Source organism: Rhinatrema bivittatum, chromosome 6 (assembly GCF_901001135.1).
Source record: "Rhinatrema bivittatum chromosome 6, aRhiBiv1.1, whole genome shotgun sequence".
In the NCBI taxonomy this organism is placed as follows: Eukaryota; Metazoa; Chordata; class Amphibia; order Gymnophiona; family Rhinatrematidae; genus Rhinatrema; species Rhinatrema bivittatum.
Genome location: NC_042620.1, coordinates 343,899,379 through 343,918,125, shown reverse-complemented (window position 1 = coordinate 343,918,125; position 18,747 = coordinate 343,899,379). Strand labels below are relative to the sequence as shown.

The 18,747-nt window shown below is 44.9% G+C and overlaps 1 protein-coding gene across 4 annotated transcripts in view; it reads right to left on the bottom strand.

Annotated features, from left to right (window-relative positions):
- ATP11C (ATPase phospholipid transporting 11C) overlaps positions 1 to 18,747 on the bottom strand; it is a 365,103-nt gene that overhangs the window by 228,591 nt on the left and 117,765 nt on the right. For all 4 annotated transcript variants that reach the window (XM_029607769.1, XM_029607770.1, XM_029607772.1 and 1 more), the window contains 3 exons: positions 9,829 to 9,918; positions 7,308 to 7,388; positions 3,520 to 3,627 (listed from right to left, as the gene is read on the bottom strand). In XM_029607769.1, coding sequence (XP_029463629.1) covers positions 3,520 to 3,627; positions 7,308 to 7,388; positions 9,829 to 9,918 — 279 coding nt within the window. The remainder of the gene's footprint in view (positions 1 to 3,519; positions 3,628 to 7,307; positions 7,389 to 9,828; positions 9,919 to 18,747) is intronic.

Sequence of the window (18,747 nt, the reverse complement as noted above, 5' to 3'; positions counted from 1 at the left end):
ATGCCTCAATCCTCACATCAAGCCTCAAACACTCGCCAAACACATACGTAGACTAAGGAAGTGGAGAACTTTTGTGCTCGTAGCAAGGTGGCAATTACAATAGAATCTCCATGTTTCAACAAGCGAACCTTCTCAAAGGACATACTGCGACTGAAGAATCAAGGAACTTTTGCATTGTGAGAAGTCCCAGCAGGGCTAGAAATGGAAGGCCCCAGCGATCCACTATTAGCCGAATCACCTTGTCCAACAATACAAATTCTCCTGGGTCCAGACTCTCCCTGCTGCGAAAGTCTGCTCTTACATTGTCTTGTCTTGTAATGTGCAAGGCCAAGATCTCCTGAAGATGCATTTTCGCCCAGTCCATAAGCTGGTCTATTTCCTGTGAGACTGACGTAAGCCAATTGATGTAAGCCACCATCATTGTGTTGTCTGACATTACCCGGACTACTCGACCCTGCAGCCTGCCACTGAACTGCAAGCACGCCAACCGGACCACCCGGGCTTCCAGCCGATTAATGTTTCAGAGAGACTTCTCTGAATTCCAGCGCCCTTGCACTGACAGTTCCTGACAGTGAGCTCCCCACACCTGAAAGCTTGCATCTGTTGTGAATACCAACTAGTCTAGCGATGTCAGGAAAATTCCCTCTCTCAGATCTGCTTGCAACCACCACTGGAGGTGAGAGCAGACTTCCATCGGAAGGTGGAGCCGAATCGAGTAATCCTGAGACTGCGGGTTCCAACAAGACAGCAGGGAGCACTGAAGAGGACACAGGTGCGGCCTCGTCAACGGCACCATTTCCAGGGTTGCCGCCATCAAAATGTGTACCTGTAGATAATGAACACTCTATGCTCTACAGTGTGGACCTAAGACCTATTGAAAGGACAGGTCCTCTGGAAGGTCGCTCTCCTCTGTAGGGTCAAAAACGCTTGAATCTCCAAGCATGACTTCTCATGGTAAAGGAGGGCGGTGCCTGCTTCTTATCCTTCGGCAACTGGAAAACCAGGGATTCGTCCCAAATACTGGCCAGTTTTTCCAACACGCTCCCAAAAGAAGAGTGAGCCTTGAAGGGGCAACTTCATAAGACTAGCCTTAGAGGTTGCATCAGCCAACCAATTTCTTAGCCATAACTGACGCCGGGCCACTATATTCCCAGCCTGTTGAGGGCTCCAATCGGGCCACTATATTTGAAGCCACCCCTCTGGTTGAAGTGCGGACCAAAAGCAGCCTTCATCTGCCAAAAAGGCGGCTGCTGGCTCCCTAACTGCCCTGGAATTCACTCCAGAGCCATCAACCTCCTGAGAGAGAAGTAAACAAGAGCAAGCCACCATGGAAGGACAAGAAGCTATCTGCAACGTCATGGCCATTGCTTCATATGTTTGTTTAAGGATGGTCTCAATCCTATTATGAACATTCTTCAAAGCTGCTCCTTTACGGGGATAGTCGCCCGTTTGGAGACTGCACAAACAAGTGCATCCACCTTCGGAAAATGTAAACGCTCTCCCACACCACTGAATCCAAGGAGTATAGACCATCCAGGGAAACCAAAATGGAACATTTTTTTTTTGCTTAGAATTGGAATCCATCCCAGGCACTCCCAGCATTTGCAATACCTGGGAATTTGGAGCCAGCATCTCATCTCTATGAAAGAACCATAGCATAGTCCTATACGGTTTCAGCCCTGGAGGAAACTTCCCAGCCTCCTGGGAGTCAGGATCTGCCTCGTCATCCATGGCATCAGGATCCCTATCGGGAAGGCCTACTGCTGATCTAGGTGTAACCTGGCACTTAAAAGCAGTAACAGGCTGTGGCTCTGCTCTGGCAAGGTTGAGCTGGGCTGAGAACTGTGCCTGAAGAAAGGATTGCAACCTTTGCAAACATTCTACCCAAGAAAAGGCAGAAGGATCCAAACCAGGAGATACCTGTGCTGTGCCCACTGAGCTACCTTCCCCTGCTGAATACCCAGTAAGGGAGTTCCAAGGTCAGACGTTCCTCCTGACATCTTTACCCAGGCCCTCAACAGGCTGGGAAGAACCAGGCTTAGTAAAATTAGAGGATGATAAATCTCCCTGAGCCTGAAAACAGTGCTGGCACAAGTTAGAGGGCATGCCAGACTGAGATGCCTGAATATGACAGGCAGCACATAAGGAAAGATGCTTAGATATAGATATATATATATATATATATATCTATATATATATATATATATATATTTATTTATTTTTTTAAGCTATAGGCACAGTTTTTTTTTTATGCATCCAAAAATTAGGCGTCCAAAATTTTAAGCATCCAAAACCTAGGCGTCCCAAAGATAAACGCACAATCAACTCTGCCTAAGCTAAGCACACAGCTTAAGTGCGCATCTAGCCCATTTGCTGCTTAACCTGGATGCCAAAACAGAAGTCCACCTAAGCATCCAAAAACTGGACACATAACCTGGATGCACAAACAGATGCACAGCCTGAACCAACACTCCTGAAGAGGACAGCCAAGCGCACAGGCAAAGCGTGTGAAACACCGCCTCAACCTACCACTCGGTGCACGGAAGAAAAGCCTCACAGCAGGGCCTAGCCGATAGAGGATGCTCAACCAGCCAGGCTGCCCACGTCCCTCAAACCTCCCTTGGACCGGGATGAATTTCGGAACGGTGTACTGAGCATGGAGACCAGGTAAGGTGGAAGCCCTACACAAACCCTCCTTATGCATTTTTTTTTAATCTTACCTGAACTCAGCCTTTCCCAGTCTCCGGCTGTGGGGGGAAGAGAGCATATACCATCACCACTGCACTTGGCTTCCTGCTCCCGCTGCCTTTCAGCTGTCCAAACAGCTAAGTCCATGCTGGCAGAAAAACCAGCTACTGGACCAAGGCATTTATCTGAGGGACCACGGAAATCACCTCAGGAATTCTCAACTGGGGGAGGAACCATTTGGTGTCACTGCAGGAGGGTGAGGAAAATTAATTTTCTTTTTATTTCTCCTTCCAAAATCCAAAGCAATCCCCATTAGGGAGATGCACATGCACCATCTTATGAAGACAGAGAATACTGGCAGGCTGATGTCACTGCAGGGATATGTATACTGTGATGTCAGTTTAGTTCAACTCCATCTGCTGGTAGAGGTGCATAACCCCACTGGTCCTGAACCCATCTATCTATGGGCTAAGAAAGTGAGTAGTTTCATTGTTATCCAAAAACATTGTACCCAAGGTTCAAGGAACAGTAAAGAAAACTTTACATATTTACAAAATACAAAAAAAACCCACATGAATTGTATAATTGGAAGATGTAGGCAAATGTGAAACCTGGAAGATTAATGTATAGAATAATGCCTCATGTTTCCATGTCAAAGATATGTGCAATTCCAAGCAAGCACTTGTCTAGCTACAGAAGAGAATCACTCGCCACTTGCATACTACTTGTCCAGAAACCCAAAAACGGGTGTACATACACATGCTTCACAGCACATCCCCCAAACACTGACGGTACCAGTTCCCCCTTGCCACGGCAGCTCTTGCACCTTACCTTGATTTTTTCACATTCCTTCTTCACACATCGCGCCTGCTCCACAACAAAGACACTACTTTTATTTACTTCATTGTCGGCTCGGTGCCTCAGCCAGTCTTCATACCCCTGAATGTGGACAGAGGCACCCCCCAGTTAATGGCTGCACCAGTTCCCCTTCACATCACACAAAGCACCGATTTGTCTAACAATGTATACATCTCAAATTTTAACACCTAAATGTTTGAATTGATTTTTACGGTGAACACACAATTAAGAACGTAGGGATACCTGTTCTTGAATTTTAGCTTTTTTTTTTTCAGCCAATATATATCTCTGCTCAAGCTTGCATACTTCGCAAAAGATATTTGTTATACTTTGCCATTTGTGCCATAAATCACAAATAACCTGCAAGAGTAGGTATAAGAAAAGCAAATAATGCACTTGATGCCTTGTTAGCCACACAGTTGTGATGAGTTTTTCTGTCATTTTTTCATCTCTCAGAATAATTTTCTTTTTGCTGGCCTGAGTGGTTTTATACTCCCTCTTACAGATACGATGCTCTAAAATGACATTCTTCATAAACAAGCACGATAAAAGCAAAATCCTTTGAATGCTCCTGCCATCTAGTACATTAACGCACACATCCAGCACCATAAAGTGAGAACGGGCAGTGTGTGCCCTATGATGGCATAATGTGGCAGGCCACAAGCTCACAAAGAAGAATATAGCAAGAAGGTTGTCCCTCTCCTCCCTCCACCCCCAAAAAAAGTCATGGGGAACGTATGTATGCATGCATGCAGAAAACACCCCGAATGCCGCACTATGTCTACGTGAAGCAGGCTAAGGCAAGTTAAGTGATTTGCTTAAACTTTGGTCATACAGAGAATTAAGGAACAGCTCTAAACTTCAAATCATTGTTGCCTCCCAACCAATAGCCTAACCATTAGCATCCTACCAAGTCCATGGGCTATTATACAGCTATATTCTTTGACTATGGCTGCACAAGTTTAAAGTTACTGGGAATACGCTCATGCCCACATTTAGTTAGTTGAATAATTTATTTAGCTAGCTCAACTCTACCCCAGAATACCCCCCACATTACATGACTACATTTTAGCCAGAATTCTACTTATCTGCGTTCTCTCTCTCTCTCTCTCTCCCTCCCTCCCCTCAATCCATTGACAACAGCCTCCTCCTCCAAGCCTGCTGGGGGGCTCCTGGGCCTGCCCTGGGCCAAGGGATCTCCTCCTCCCTTCTGCCTTGCAGGGCTGAAAAATCTCCTTTACTTTCCTTCCCCTACATGGGGCTAATGCAGCTCCTGTTTCTTTTTCTGCCAGGGGACTCACTGCTCCTCCTCCTCCTTCCCTTTCCCACACGCACACGGTCCAGGCAACTTTCTCTTCCTCAGCCGCCTTCTGCAGCAGCACCTAGAGTTTTCAAATGCTGGCCTGGAGACCCAGAGATCTCCCAGGTGCGCTTACCTGGCTAAACTTTAGCTGGATAAGGACCAGCGATATTCAAACTGGCATTTAGCTGGATTTCGGCTATATACGAGGGTAAGTCAGTAAGTAAGTCACAAATCTCTCTACTAAGGTAATAAAACATATCTGTAATGTTGTCATATTCCATAGATGGCTTATGTACATAAATAGTTTATTTAAACTGTGCATGCGCAGGGGCTGTGTACACAAGGAAAATGGCTGCCGTGTAGACAGATTGTACGGTCAAAGAACAATGTGCTGGTGTCCGATTTTTATGGGCTAAGGGCTTAGTGGCAAAAGACATTCATAAAGAAATGTATCCAGTATATGAAGAGAAATGTCTCTCGCGTAAAGCAAATTATAACTGGACAGATAAATTTGAACAAGGACGTGCCAACGTGAACGACGAAATCAGACCTGGTCGACCTGTAGAGATTGCGACAGAGGCAACTGTGAAGCAGGTTGAAGAGATGGTTCGCGCTAACCAGAGGGTAACAATTGACGAAGTTGCCAAAGAAATTGGGTGTTCTCACGGATTAGCATATTCCTTAGTGCACGATGCATTGAACTTTTGCAAAGTCTGTGCAAGATGGGTTCCCAAACAGCTGACCGAAGACAATAAGAACAAATGGATGGGTGTCTGTTTGGAAAATCTCTGCCGTTATGCAAACGAAGGTGAATCAATGATGGCACGTATTGTTACTGGTGACGAGTCATGGGTGCACCACTATCAACCAGAAGCGAAACGCGATTCCATGCAGTGGAAGCATCCACTATCACAGACACCGAGAAAGTTCAAGCTTGTGCCTTCTGCAGGAAAGGTGATGTTGACTGTGTTTTGGGACCGAGATGGGATACTCTTAACCAGTTTTCAGAAGCGTGGTGAATCTGTTAATTCGGCTTCCTACTGTGCTACTCTATTAAAGCTCAAAGGAGCTATCTGTAGAAAACGCCCAGATCTGGAAAAAAGAGTGCTGATTCTTCACGATAATGCCAGAGCACACTCTTCGAATGAGACTCGTCAGACAATTGCGAACCTGCACTGGAAAGTTCTTGAACATCCACCATATAGTTCGGATTTGGCTCCCAGCGATTTTCACTTGTTTGGCAAACTGAAAAGCCATCTCGGTGGTAAACATTTCACCAGCGATGAAGAAGTGGAACAAGAGGTGAAGCGCTGGTTACGATGCCAGCCAAAAGACTTTTACGCAGAAGGTTTTGACGGACTTTTCAAACATTGGGACAAATGTATAAATGTTTGCGGCGATTACGTTGAAAAGTAGTTGGTTTTTCCAGAAAAACTGTTTGTGACTATATTCTGTATATTTCACAGTAAATAATTCATCTTTTACATTTAAATAAATTTCATGAATATTAATCCCATGTATGTTTGTGACTTACTTACTGACTTACCCTCGTATATTACATTCAGTTAAGCTGTTCTCTACATTCATATAATTGTGATATTAACACTTTATTGCAATGTAAGATTGTTATATTGATTGACTTTAATATATACCATATAAAATATACAGTATATACAAAATTTAATAAAAATAAAGTGAAAAAATGTCCGCTGTTAATTTGGCTATCAATCACCTTAAGCCTTCTAAATATAACTGATCACCATCTATTGTGGCCATCATAACAGGTACTCCTGGGATTAATGAAGCTTCATTGCCTTCTCTTTAATCACAGGCCAATGTCAGGAAGCCCACTTTGGCACCAAACAGCAAGCAATGGCAAGAAAGAATGAGAACAGCGCTATCTGAAAAATTCATCAATGAAGAGACTGCTGAAAAGAAACCCTGTCCCTCTGACACAGACATCAGAAACACAGTCCCTTGCCAGGGCGTATAAGCTTTAGAAAGATAAGTGTAATTTTAATTGCAAAAATCAAAAAACACTAACAATTTGGACAATGGCCTATAATTACAGAGAAGGCAACGAGGCTACATTAATCCCAGGAGTGCCTGTTATGATGGCCACAACAGATGGTTAGCAGTTATATTTCGAAGGATTAAGGTGACTGTTGTAAGACTTTTTCCTTCAGTAGTTTACATAAAGTAGAAGGAAAAAAACCAAACACACTCACAGAACCTTTTGCTCTCTAAAATGATCTTTTCAGTTTCCAGTTGGGGGTCTGATCTTTATGCAGATGTATCAGCATTAGAAAAGTAAATTTACCAAATGCTATCCATGAGGTGACTGTCAAAGCCAGTCAGCCCGCCTACACTTGTAAAAAAAAAAAAAAATTAATTTTACAATACATTATAAACACAAGTTACAACACTATTTGTAATTAACCTGAATACAGAGAAGTACCTGTTTAATCGCTGTAACTGTGATCACAAAGAAAAGTGGAAGTCCACTAGTCACGGGACTTGTTGGCGTATCTACTATGACCTAAAACAAACCAACAAAGGGATAAGAGATAATTTGCAAGTAGAGAACACACAATGTACTATTTTTAATTCCATGCATTCAAGACAGGATTTAGGCTACTGCTAAACCCAGTGAACACAGGTTTCAAACATACCACATGGCAATTAACTGTCTTTCCAACAAAGGGTCGTAACAAGAATTAGTTTCCTTAGGAGGCCATCACTGGCATCATCCATTTGGCGGTGGCTCTTGGCAGTGCACTGCAGAGCGGCAGCAGTATCCTTCGCTGGCATCCAGTGCTCTGAAACCGCCTGCTTTGGCTCTAGTGCACTGTCAGGAGAGCCGCTATTGATACCATTTCCTGGGCTACTTGCAGGATGGAGGAAATTTCACTTCTAAGCGAACCAATACACATTTATTCAGATGGAAGACTAGCACGGTGGACTGAAAAGCAAAGGATCTCTCTCTCTGTTCTTACTGTGTTTCTAAAGGAAAAGCTAGGGGTGCAGAACTACCCTCTTCTTTGCCACTGTCCAAAAATGATGCAAAAAGGACAGAGGATGTGGAAAGGGCATTTTCCCTGACACCATCATGCAGTCACTCTCTGATCTAAGGTGGGAAACTTGAATTTCAATAGTGTGCTAGTGAACTTCAGTTTAACACCTTAATACAAAGAGCTTAAAAACTATAAAATAACTCACCGTGTCACCTATAAACCTGCCTCCTCACAGGGCCGGCGCAAGGGTATTAAGCGCCCTAGTCAAAACCTTCTGCCTTGCCTCCTCCTCCCCTCCCAGTCCAGGTCCCGGCTCCGACCTCATTCACACACTCACCCTTACACAAGCTCCCTCCCTCTCTTTCACTATCACCATTGCTCTCTCGTACACAATCCCACACACACACACACAATCCCACACACACACACACACACACAATCCCACACACACACACACAATCCCACGCCGCTCATGGCATGCCAAGACTTTGCTTCTCTTGACTGTGAGTGGGACTGGCTCCGCTCGGAGCCCCATAAGGCTATTTGCTGCCTCTTACTGGCTGGCACCCTAGGCGACACCTAGTTCGCATATTTGGATGCCCTGGCCCTGCTTCCTCAAACTCCTGGCTCTGTGAGCTGGAAGTGCTAACTGCATAGCCACGAGAGGTCTCTGGACTGAGAAACCCCTAAGTCTCACTGCTTTGGTTGTCACTTGACAGGCTGGACCGGTGCAAGCCCTAGGTACCTTCTGCCATCGCGCCCCTCTCCTCCCCCCTGGTCGCACCACCCCCACCCACCCCGGTCGCAGCCTACCTCTCGCGAGCGGTGGCGGCAAAGAGGAGCAGACATTCAAATCCCCACTCGTGGCCCCCACATGGCTCGTGAACAGTGGTGCCCCCCCCCCAATGGTCAGTGCCCTAAGCCCAGGCCTAGCGCTTCTGCAGGCCCTGTTGACAACTAGATCACAGCTGCCTCCACTTCTGGGCATGCTGGGAACTCTCCAGGTTTCACCTGGACACTCCAGGAATTTGCATAACTTGCTGGGTCTCCTGGAAAACAATGGAAAGCTTCAGCTACTGGTGTTGGACCATGCAGGCCAGGAGGAGGTGTCTGCATTTGGAAAACAGCCGAATCGGTGGAAGGGTTGAGCCAGGAGGCCGAAAGTGGAGGAGGAGGTGCTGGGGGTGAGGAGGGAAGAGAGAAAGCTCACACATTCCAAACCCCTCCACACCAATCTGAGTCATGGGGGGGGGGGGGAGGGGAGCCAGGGAAGAAAGTTTGCATGCACACCTTCTCCCTCTAAAGCAATGCCAATCTGACTCACTCGTGAAGTGGAAGGGAAGTTCACCTCCAAGTTCTCTACTCCACGCCCCCGCAGCCAATCAACACCGGTCTGGAGATGGAATGGGGGAGGGGCAAAGAGGGTTCAACCCCTTTCCAATCCACACCAATCTGTGTTAATGGGGGGGGGGGGGGGGAGAGGAGTTTGTGTGCAAAAATCTCTGACTCTCACCTCAAATCTGAGTCAAGGGGAGAGGAAGAACATCTGCGCCCACATGCACCTCCCTACGCATAGCAATCTCAGGATACCCAGCACACAAAAGTTCTCGGGAATGCGTTTGGAGGGTAAAGACTGGAATGATGAAAAACAATGAGGCCTTGAAGCTGGCTTTACCACACATACATTGCAAATTCAACCAATTTTTGTGTGCGCTGCTATGTCCAACACACTGTATGCCCCATTCTCCTGTTTCTGAAAAACAGCGGAGCGAATGAGTTGGCTGTGTCGCTGATAGATAGCAGGCAAAGCTACCTTAAACCAAAACCCCTGCTATATTTCTGTGTAGGTCATGACAAATTATACTGGCGTGTGCTGGACAATTTGTCAGCATAATCAATGCTCCATTCAGTCATGGGGATCCTACCAGCAGTACAGATGTAGCAACCAGGTTTCGCTCTCCTTACCTGTACAAGGAAGATGATTAGAAAATAAAAATTGGCAATTCTTCTGAACTGTTCAAAAAGGTTCTTTGGAAGAAAATTCCAGATAGTGTACTGTAGGAAAAAGAAAAATTGATGATTTTTAAAATGTAAAGAGCACTAGCAAAACGTATACAAAAGCACCTACAATTAAGTAGTAGTTTGCTATGGTACAACCCAAATCACTCTTGGCTTTGCTAGAATGAGTCTTGACATTGCAATGGATTAATGGTGTTTAACCAATGAAATTACTGGATTGGCCAACACACTCCTCTCCAACCCTGCTCCACCTCACTCGGGGGGAGTGAGGTGGAGCAGGGTTGGAGAGGAGTGTGTGAGGTGGAGCAGGGTTGGAGAGGTGACGTTTCCACACAGCTCTGTGTAAATTACAACTAACATTATGGGGCTGGCCTGGTGGTTCAGCAGCACTGCTATAGGATCCAGGGGAGATCCGGGAAACTATAGACCGGTGAGCCTGCCTTCAGTGCCGGGAAAAATCGTGGAAACTGTTATAATGAATAAAGTCACAAAATATTTAATGGGACACAGCCAGCATGGTTTTACCAAGGGAAGTTTTGCCTCACAAATCTATATTTATTTGAAGGTGTAAATAAACATGTGGACAAAGGTGAACTAGATGTGGTGTTTTTGGATTTTCAGAAGGCGTTCGACAAAAGTCCCTCATGAGAGGCTTCTAAGAAAACTAAAAAGTCATGGGATAGGAGGCGATGTCCTTTCATGGATACAAAGTGGTTAAAAGACTGTACTTGGACCGGTGCTTTTAAATATATTTGTAAATGATCTGAAAAGGGTATGACGAGTGAGGCGGTCAAATTTGGGAATGACACTAAATTATGCAGAGTAGTTAAATCTCAAGCGGATTGTGAATAATTGCAGGAAGATCTTGCAAGACTGAAGTCCGCCAAGTTGTAATTGTACAAGATCCGCAACTCTCTCAAGGAGAAAAGAGAGAGGGCAGCAAACGCTCTGCTTTTAATTCCTTAGCTATGTCTGTCCCCTTTTCTGTCTCTAGTTCCCCTCAGTGTTGCTAACCACGTACACTTCCCCCTGTTTCACTCACTTTCGCCTCTAGCAGGCCAGGCTTGCCTTCTCTAGTGGCCATGGTTATAGCCTCTTAATTCATGATCCAGAGGCTGCAAAACTGAACTACAGCATCATAGAAATATCAATATGTGGCTCAGTGAGGATGAGCAATCCGAGACTTCCAAATGGCAGATGAAATTTAATGTAGACCAGTGCAAGGTGATGCATATAGGGAAACATAAAATAACTCTTGCTGTGATTACACAATGTTTTATTTTATTTATTTATTTTTAGGTTTTTATATACCGGAAGTTCCTGTATACAATACATATCACTCCGGTTCACAATTAACAGAGAAAACTATCGCCGGGAAGGCGGTTTACATGGAACATACATGGAACATGGAACATATCGAAAAAACTATAATAAAGTACAATCTAATTTAAAACAACTGAAATAAACTTAGGAAATAACTTGGTACATGTAACTGAAGCAAGATGAACATTACATTATTGCTGCAAGGCAAGGCTGGATGTTTGTTCTTATTGCTTTTTGCTTTTTTTTTTTTTATGTTCCACGTTTGATGTTACCACGTTTTTATGTTCCACGTTTGATGTTACCACCCAGGAAAGTAATCTAGGAGCCATAGTGGATAATATATTGAAATAGTCAGTTCAGTGTGATGCAGCAGTCAAAAAAGCAAACAATGTTAGGAATTATTAGGAAGGGAATGGCAAATAAAATGGTGGATGTCATAATGCCTCTGTATCGCTCCATGGTGAAACCGCACCTTGAATACTGTGTGCAGTTCTGGTCACTGCATCTCAAAAAAAGATAGCTGCACTGGAGAAAGTGCAGAGAAGGGCGACCAAAATGATAAGGGGCATGGAACAGCTCCCCTATGAGGAAAGGCTGAAGAGGTTAGGGCTGTTCAGCTTAAAGAAGAGATGGCTGAGAGGGGATATAATAGAAGTCTACAAAATCATGAAAGGATTTGAATGGGTAAATGTGAATCAGTTATTTATGCTCTCAGATAATAGAAAGACTAAGGAGCACTCCATGAAGTTAGCAAGTAGCTCATTTAAAACAAATTGAAGAAAATTCTTTTTCACTCAGCACATAGTTACTCTCTGGAATTCATTGCCAGAGGATGTGGTTATAGCAGTTAGTGTAACTGGATTTAAAAAAGATTTGGATAAGTTCCTAGAAGAAACAAATCCATAAAACTGCTCTTAATCAATAAGGATCTACTTAAAATTTGGATAGTTGCTAGGTACATGTGACTTGGCTTGGCCACTTTTGGAAACAGGATGCTGGACTTGATGAACCCTTAGTCTGACCCAGTATGGCATATCTTATGTTCACTGTTCGATCCCCAAGTCAGGTCTGTTGCGGTCATGAACCCTTGAGCCTGAGCAAGTGGTGATGACCACTGAGGGATTGCCCCCAATGGAACTCATCTCCAGGAGGAGGTGCTGGTGAGGACAACCTGGCAGGATCTTCACCTATATCAGCCCTCGTTCCCCGCAGGTTGAACGCACCCGGGGCCGGCAGGCCTTAGGTGCGGGTGCTTCAGCGAAGCAGGTGAAGAAAATGGAGACAGGGTCAGCAGCGAAGAAGCAAATTGGAGTTCAGGCAGAAGATCCGGGGCAGGCAACAGACAGACAAGAACGAAGAACCAGGCCAGGGGTCGAGTCGGGCAGCAGACAAGCAGAGACGAGAAGACAAGCAGAGGTCAAACCTGGAGATCAAGCCGAGGACTGGGTAACTGGAACTGAGGAGCAGGGATGAGGCTGGAAGCAGGAACGAAGGCATGATCAGGAAGGCAGGAACTGGATCAAAGCAGGAACAGCAACTAACGCCCAGAAGAGAAGACCTGTTGCGAAGGCAAAGTCCTGCAGGCAGCTGTGGGGTTTAAATACCCCTCCCTGGTGATGTCATCTTCCGGGGCCGGGCTGAGCTTTCCCGCCGCGGCCCCTTTAAAGGGCAGGACTTCCCGTGTGCGCACCTAAGGAGAGCCCCGCTGGGTGAAGGAGGACGGCGTTGGCGGCCATGCAGCAGGCTGTGGAAGGCCTGCCGCAGCAAAACGGAGCAGGAGAGCAGGTAGGAGGTACCGGCCGGGGCCCGCCACAGCTGGGAACCATAACAGATCTTCCGTAATGGGGAAGTAGTGGTGGTCATTGCTCAAGGGTGACACCTAGTGGCCAGGTACAGCGTCCATGCTTGCAGGGTTCCATATGTGCCCTTGTGCATGGACCCTGACTGAAGGCCTCCCACTGCATTGACTAGACATGTTATGGAAGAGATAAAATAGAGGGAAAAGCCCCAGGTAGTTGCAAATTGACTCAGTGATGCACCGTTCATGACCAAAGGTGCTTCTGCTGGTTGGCATGCTGATCTCTGCCAAGTTGTAATTGTACAAGATCCGTAACTCTCTCAAGGAGAAAAGAGAGGGCAGCAAACGCTCTGCTTTTAGTTCCTTAGCTATGTCTGTCCCCTTTTCTGTCTCTAGTTCCCCTCAGTGTTGCTAACCACGTACACTTCCCCCTGTTTCACTCACTTTCGCCTCTAGCAGGCCAGGCTTGCCTTCTCTAGTGGCCATGGTTATGGCCTCTTAATTCATGATCCAGAAGCTGCAAAACTGAACTACAGCATCAAAGCAATATCAATGTGTGGCTCAGTGAGGATGAGCAATCCGAGACTGCTCCCAGGACCACTTGGGCATTTCACAGAGGCAATGTTTCAGGCCCTGGGGAGGTGGCAGTTGTGGGCATCGATTAAGCGTGACAGCTAATGCCGGGATTCGGGGTCTCTGATCTGAAGGTTACAAATGGGCCCTAGTGAATGGCCACTGGCTGTAGTAAACTTCATTGTGCAGACTGTTTTTCAGCTGGGAAGGGAGAGAAGAAAGAGGAAAATTCCTCGGCCAGCTGTGAATGAAGACTCGGCGCCAGGATCCCAGCCCTGGTTGCAACAGGAGGGGATGCCAAGGTCAAAAGAAAAAATTCCAAGGTCTCCATGCAGGGATAGCAGTAAGACCCACATTAGCAGAAAACAATGGATGTTAGAAGTTATTCGTGTGTCAGATACACTTCTGCTGTACAAGTGATAGCACAAGAATACTGACAGTGGCACTGATAATGGATATTAGGGAGGGGAAAAGGACCCCGCTCCCCCACCTGTTGTCTGAGAAATCACAAACTTAGAATGTAAAAACTCACTTCTAAAGAAAAAAATCCCCACACATTACACACATAAGAAAAAGGATTCTTTTCAGGGTAAATGATAGCCCCAGAGGAAACAGCAGAAGTGAACACTAAAAGCTCTCTCGCCAAAGAGGCCTACTGTTACTAGAAGGTAAAACTTTGCTTTGCCTTGAACTTTGTGGAAGGTTTTTTTTCATATAAAACATAATAAATGAAGGCGGATAATCAAAATGGCCCATCTGGTCTGCACTGCAAGGTGATTAGGATTGTAACTGCCGCACCACACAGATGACCCCCTCGCCTTTTTTTTTAGGTTTGTACCTGCTGATCCGTGCAGCTCTCCCCCCATTCAGAAACACTGCCAGAGGATCATTTCTATCCTCCGTGTTCATCCCATGCCCTTTTAAAGTCAGTTACTGCTTCTGCCTTCAGCACCTTCTCGGGGAGGGCATTCCTGGCATCTGCCACCCTTTCCATGAAAACAAAATTTCTCGACTTTGAACCTCCCAGAGCTTCACATCATCCTTAATGCTACATTTTCGTTTCCACTGGAAAAGGTTTGGTTTTTGTGCACATGTAATACCTTTCAGGTACTGAAAAGTCTATCATATCCCCCCCTGCCTCTCCACTCCTCTAGGGTATAGATATTTAGTTCTCAAGTCACAACTCATTTTGCTTTTTGGTGCAGAGCCCACGTCAGGGTTGCCGCCTCTCTCTGGAGCAGGCCTTATCCACTCTCTGTTCTTTCAGATGCAGCCTCCAGACCCACACACAGTGCTCTAGAGGGGGAGGTCTCACCAGAGACCTGTTCTGGGGCGTTATCACCTTTTCCCTGCTAGCTTTACCTCGCTCGTTGCAGTCTAGCATCCTTCGGGCTACCCAGCCACTATCACGCCGAGGTCCTTCTCCCGGTCTGTGCGCACTCCCCCCTTCATTACAGCTTCTTGGAATGTCTCATCCCCCCCGACAGGACTGACGCAGCACTTTTTGGAAGTGAATCGTATCTACCAAGCCTATCTATTTAAAAAGAGAATGCTTTGATGTGACTGATCCAGGGAGCTGCATCAGTGAGAGAAAGGCCTTTCCAGCAGAGTAATGTCTTGTATTCCAGCCAGACCATACGCAATCTCAAATCGAACATCCCATTTATCTAATAATAGGATGTTAAAGCACAAATTAACTTGAGTGTAATCGCAAGGCAGCTTAAAGAGCTTGTTTTATGATGTGCATGTGTGTGTTAGTGAGCATTCGTATTAAAAGAGCTCCAAGTGTCTGTCTCTTGCATTTTCCCCTTTGGGGTGAGGGGCAGGGGATGGACAGTACGCAGGGTTGGGGGTGGGGGGAAGGTGAAGGAGAATGTGTTGGGAGGATGGGAGGTGTACGGACGGTGGTAGCTCCTCTTTCAGTTGGCAGTCTGCAGTATCTCATCGACCCCCACTGCTTCCATCGCCCGGAGCTCTATTTCTTCAGCTGGTAGGGCCTGGGGAACCCGCGTTAGTCCTTTTTCTCTGGCTGCATTCGTTTCCTGAGTCTCTTCGGCTGGTGGGACATGGGGGAAATGTCCCTTATCAGTGCTTATGCTTTCAATTTGTTCACCTGCCCAACACTATGTCCCACCTGTGGCATCGATGTCACAGATAGATAAGACAGAAAAAAGTGAAACAAAAATCTGTATTACAAAAAAATGTTAAAAATCCCTGTGTGGTTAATCTGAAAAAATCCCTGTAAATCATTTTAATCTGGTTCGTGGACCTGCAAACATTTTCAAAAGGAAGCACCTGTAGAGTTTCCCCGTTGAAAATTCAAACTCCAGGCCCAGCGGGTACCTTTTGTACTAGTGCACATCTCCGCCCTGCCCTTTTCATCATACTGTTATGCAGTTTATCCCTTAGGAAAGGACAAGCTCTGACCTTGCTCTCCTCACGTTTGTACTGAGCAAAGCCAAAGGTGGGGAGAAGAAAAAGGGCAGAGATCAGGATGGAAAATTGGCAAGGAGGGCAAGAAGCTGCTCATCGCTAGTCATGAATATCGGTCCCACTGGTGCTATTTTATGGACCAAAGTGGCTATGCTTTGTTATTTAAAAAAAAACAAAAAAAAAAAAAAACCCTTTACATCAAAACGACTTCACGCACGGAAACGTTCTACCCCCTCCGGCACAACTTTTCATACTTTTCTAGGCACAGATTCAGTGCTGCCAGCAGATGTGGAAAGCAGTACAGTGCTCAGTCTTACAGAGGCACATTTCAGTGCCATCCACACGAGCAGAAACCCGACAGCTAGTTTATGAAGACAGCCCGGCCAGTGCAGTGCTACTTGGGTGCCTTTCCTAAGGTTTGCCTGTAAATTCAAGTTTAGAACTGGGCGTGCTCCAGGAGAAGAGACAAAACCTGATTTTTTTTTTTTACTGTGAGTTTACAAAGGTCATTTGGCTTGATGTGAGAAGGTGGGACGGAGGAAAATCTTCAAAATAAGAATCAATTAGTGCATAGAACATGCAACTAACCCATTTTTCGTAATTGACTAATTTTAGTGCAGTTGCTGAAAAACTAAAACTAACATAAGGCATTCAATAATTACATATTAAAAACCCTTAGATTTAAACCTATCTGCTCTTTTAAAATCTATTTAAATGATTTCATATCATCCAAAATAATTGTTCAGTGCAGATTACATCAAGTTACATTCATAAACCATATTTTAAACACATACATTTCAGACCAACAATCAGAACAAAATATCCTACAAATATATAAAATTACAATAATTACTTAAAGGCATTTTTAAAATACAAAGCTTTCACTTTTTTTGTAACACTATGTTGTTCTCATCCCTGAACTCAGTTTTAAATATTTTAAAAGCTCAACAAAATTAAGATTAAGGTGTTTAAAATCATGAGAGGTCTAGAACGGGTAGATGTGAATCGGTTATTTACTCTTTCGGATAGTAGAAAGACTAGGGGGCACTCCATGAAGTTAGCATGGGGCACATTTAAAACTAATCGGAGAAAGTTCTTTTTTACTCAACGTACAATTAAACTCTGGAATTTGTTGCCAGAGGATGTGGTTAGTGCAGTTAGCACAGCTGTGTTTAAAAAAGGATTGGATAAGTTCTTGGAGGAGAAGTCCATTACCTGCTATTAATTAAGTTGACTTAGATAATAACCACCGCTATTACTAGCAACAGTAACATGGGATAGACTTAGTTTTTGGGTTGCATTCTCAGAAATATTCCCATTCTGCACGTAGTACCCCTAGGCAGGCCGAGCTCAATGTGTGGATGAAACAGTGATGCAGGAAAGAGAAGAGAAGTTTAGATCTGTAAGGAATGAGGTAATATTCTGGGGAAGGGGGAGCCTGTTTCAATAGTGGGAAGCCACTAATTGCTCTGAAGGGCACAGTTCAGAGGGAAATATCTTCCAAGTGTACCTGCAAAACAGGGACAGACTATCCTAGTAGAGAGGTTCTGGTTAAGACTGAAGTAGACACACAAAACTAGCGGAGTACTGGCTACAGTGCCAATACATTTGTGGCCGCACAGACCTTCTTTCCTAAACTTCAGAAATTCTACCTAAAATCGGGGGTCGGCATCTTTCCAAAAAATCTCTAACCTTACACTGTTCTTCAATGAAGTTTGTTGCCTAAAGGTCTGAAACCTTCTTCTCCCTCTATGCCGATCTGCGGCTTGCACCTGAACCCCTCGACATTAATGTTATTTCATCTCCTTCACGCTTTCATTGTATCCAACTCCCTGATAAGCATCAACACACCAGCATTTAGTTCCACTGCAACGACATTTTCGTCTGCCCTACATAAGTACAGTGAAGATCTGTCTATCTTTTGCAGTCATTTTTCAGCCTACTTACATCTGAGATACGTACAGTGTCTGGTCCCCCTGACGCAGCCCTGATGCAAAACACGGCCGTGTCGGGGTCCTTGTGCTCACGTTACTAAGATACCTTTGAGCAATGTAAACCACTGATGTGTTTGTATCTACAATAAAAGTTTGTTTTACTAAGATGTATTGGCCAGCAATTGATGTTTGCCCCGCATTAGTTCCGTTGCATAAGACTGAAGTAGCCCAGATGGCTACTGATAAGCATGTGTGAATACATATTCCTGCATGAGAGGCTTCTAAGAAAAATTTTAAAAGTCATGGGATAGGAGGCGATGGCCTTTTGAGGTCTGCAAACTGGTTAAAAGACAGGAAACAGAGAGTAGGATTAAACGGTCAGTTTTCACAGTGGAAAAAAGATAAACAGTGGAGTGCCTCAGGGATCCGTACTAGGACTGACGCTTCTTAATATAGTTATAAAATGATATGAAAGGGGAACAAGTAAGGTGATCAAATTTGCAGATGACAATTATTCAGAGTTGTTAAATCACAAGCGGATTGTGTTAAATTGCAGGAGGACCTTGCGAGACTGGAAGACTGGGAATTCAAATGGCAGATGAAATTTTAGCCTTTCAGAAAAAGGCTAAAAACTTGGCTTTTTAAAAAAGCCTATCAGATCTCTGATTGATCCATATTAACATCACCCTTCAATCAGTCTATCCCATGTTAACAGAATCCCAGTGTAAAGACCATCACTCTGCCTTATTCATCATACTCTCCCTATTTCAGCCTCAATTTTTCCAGCCCATGACCACCTTTAGT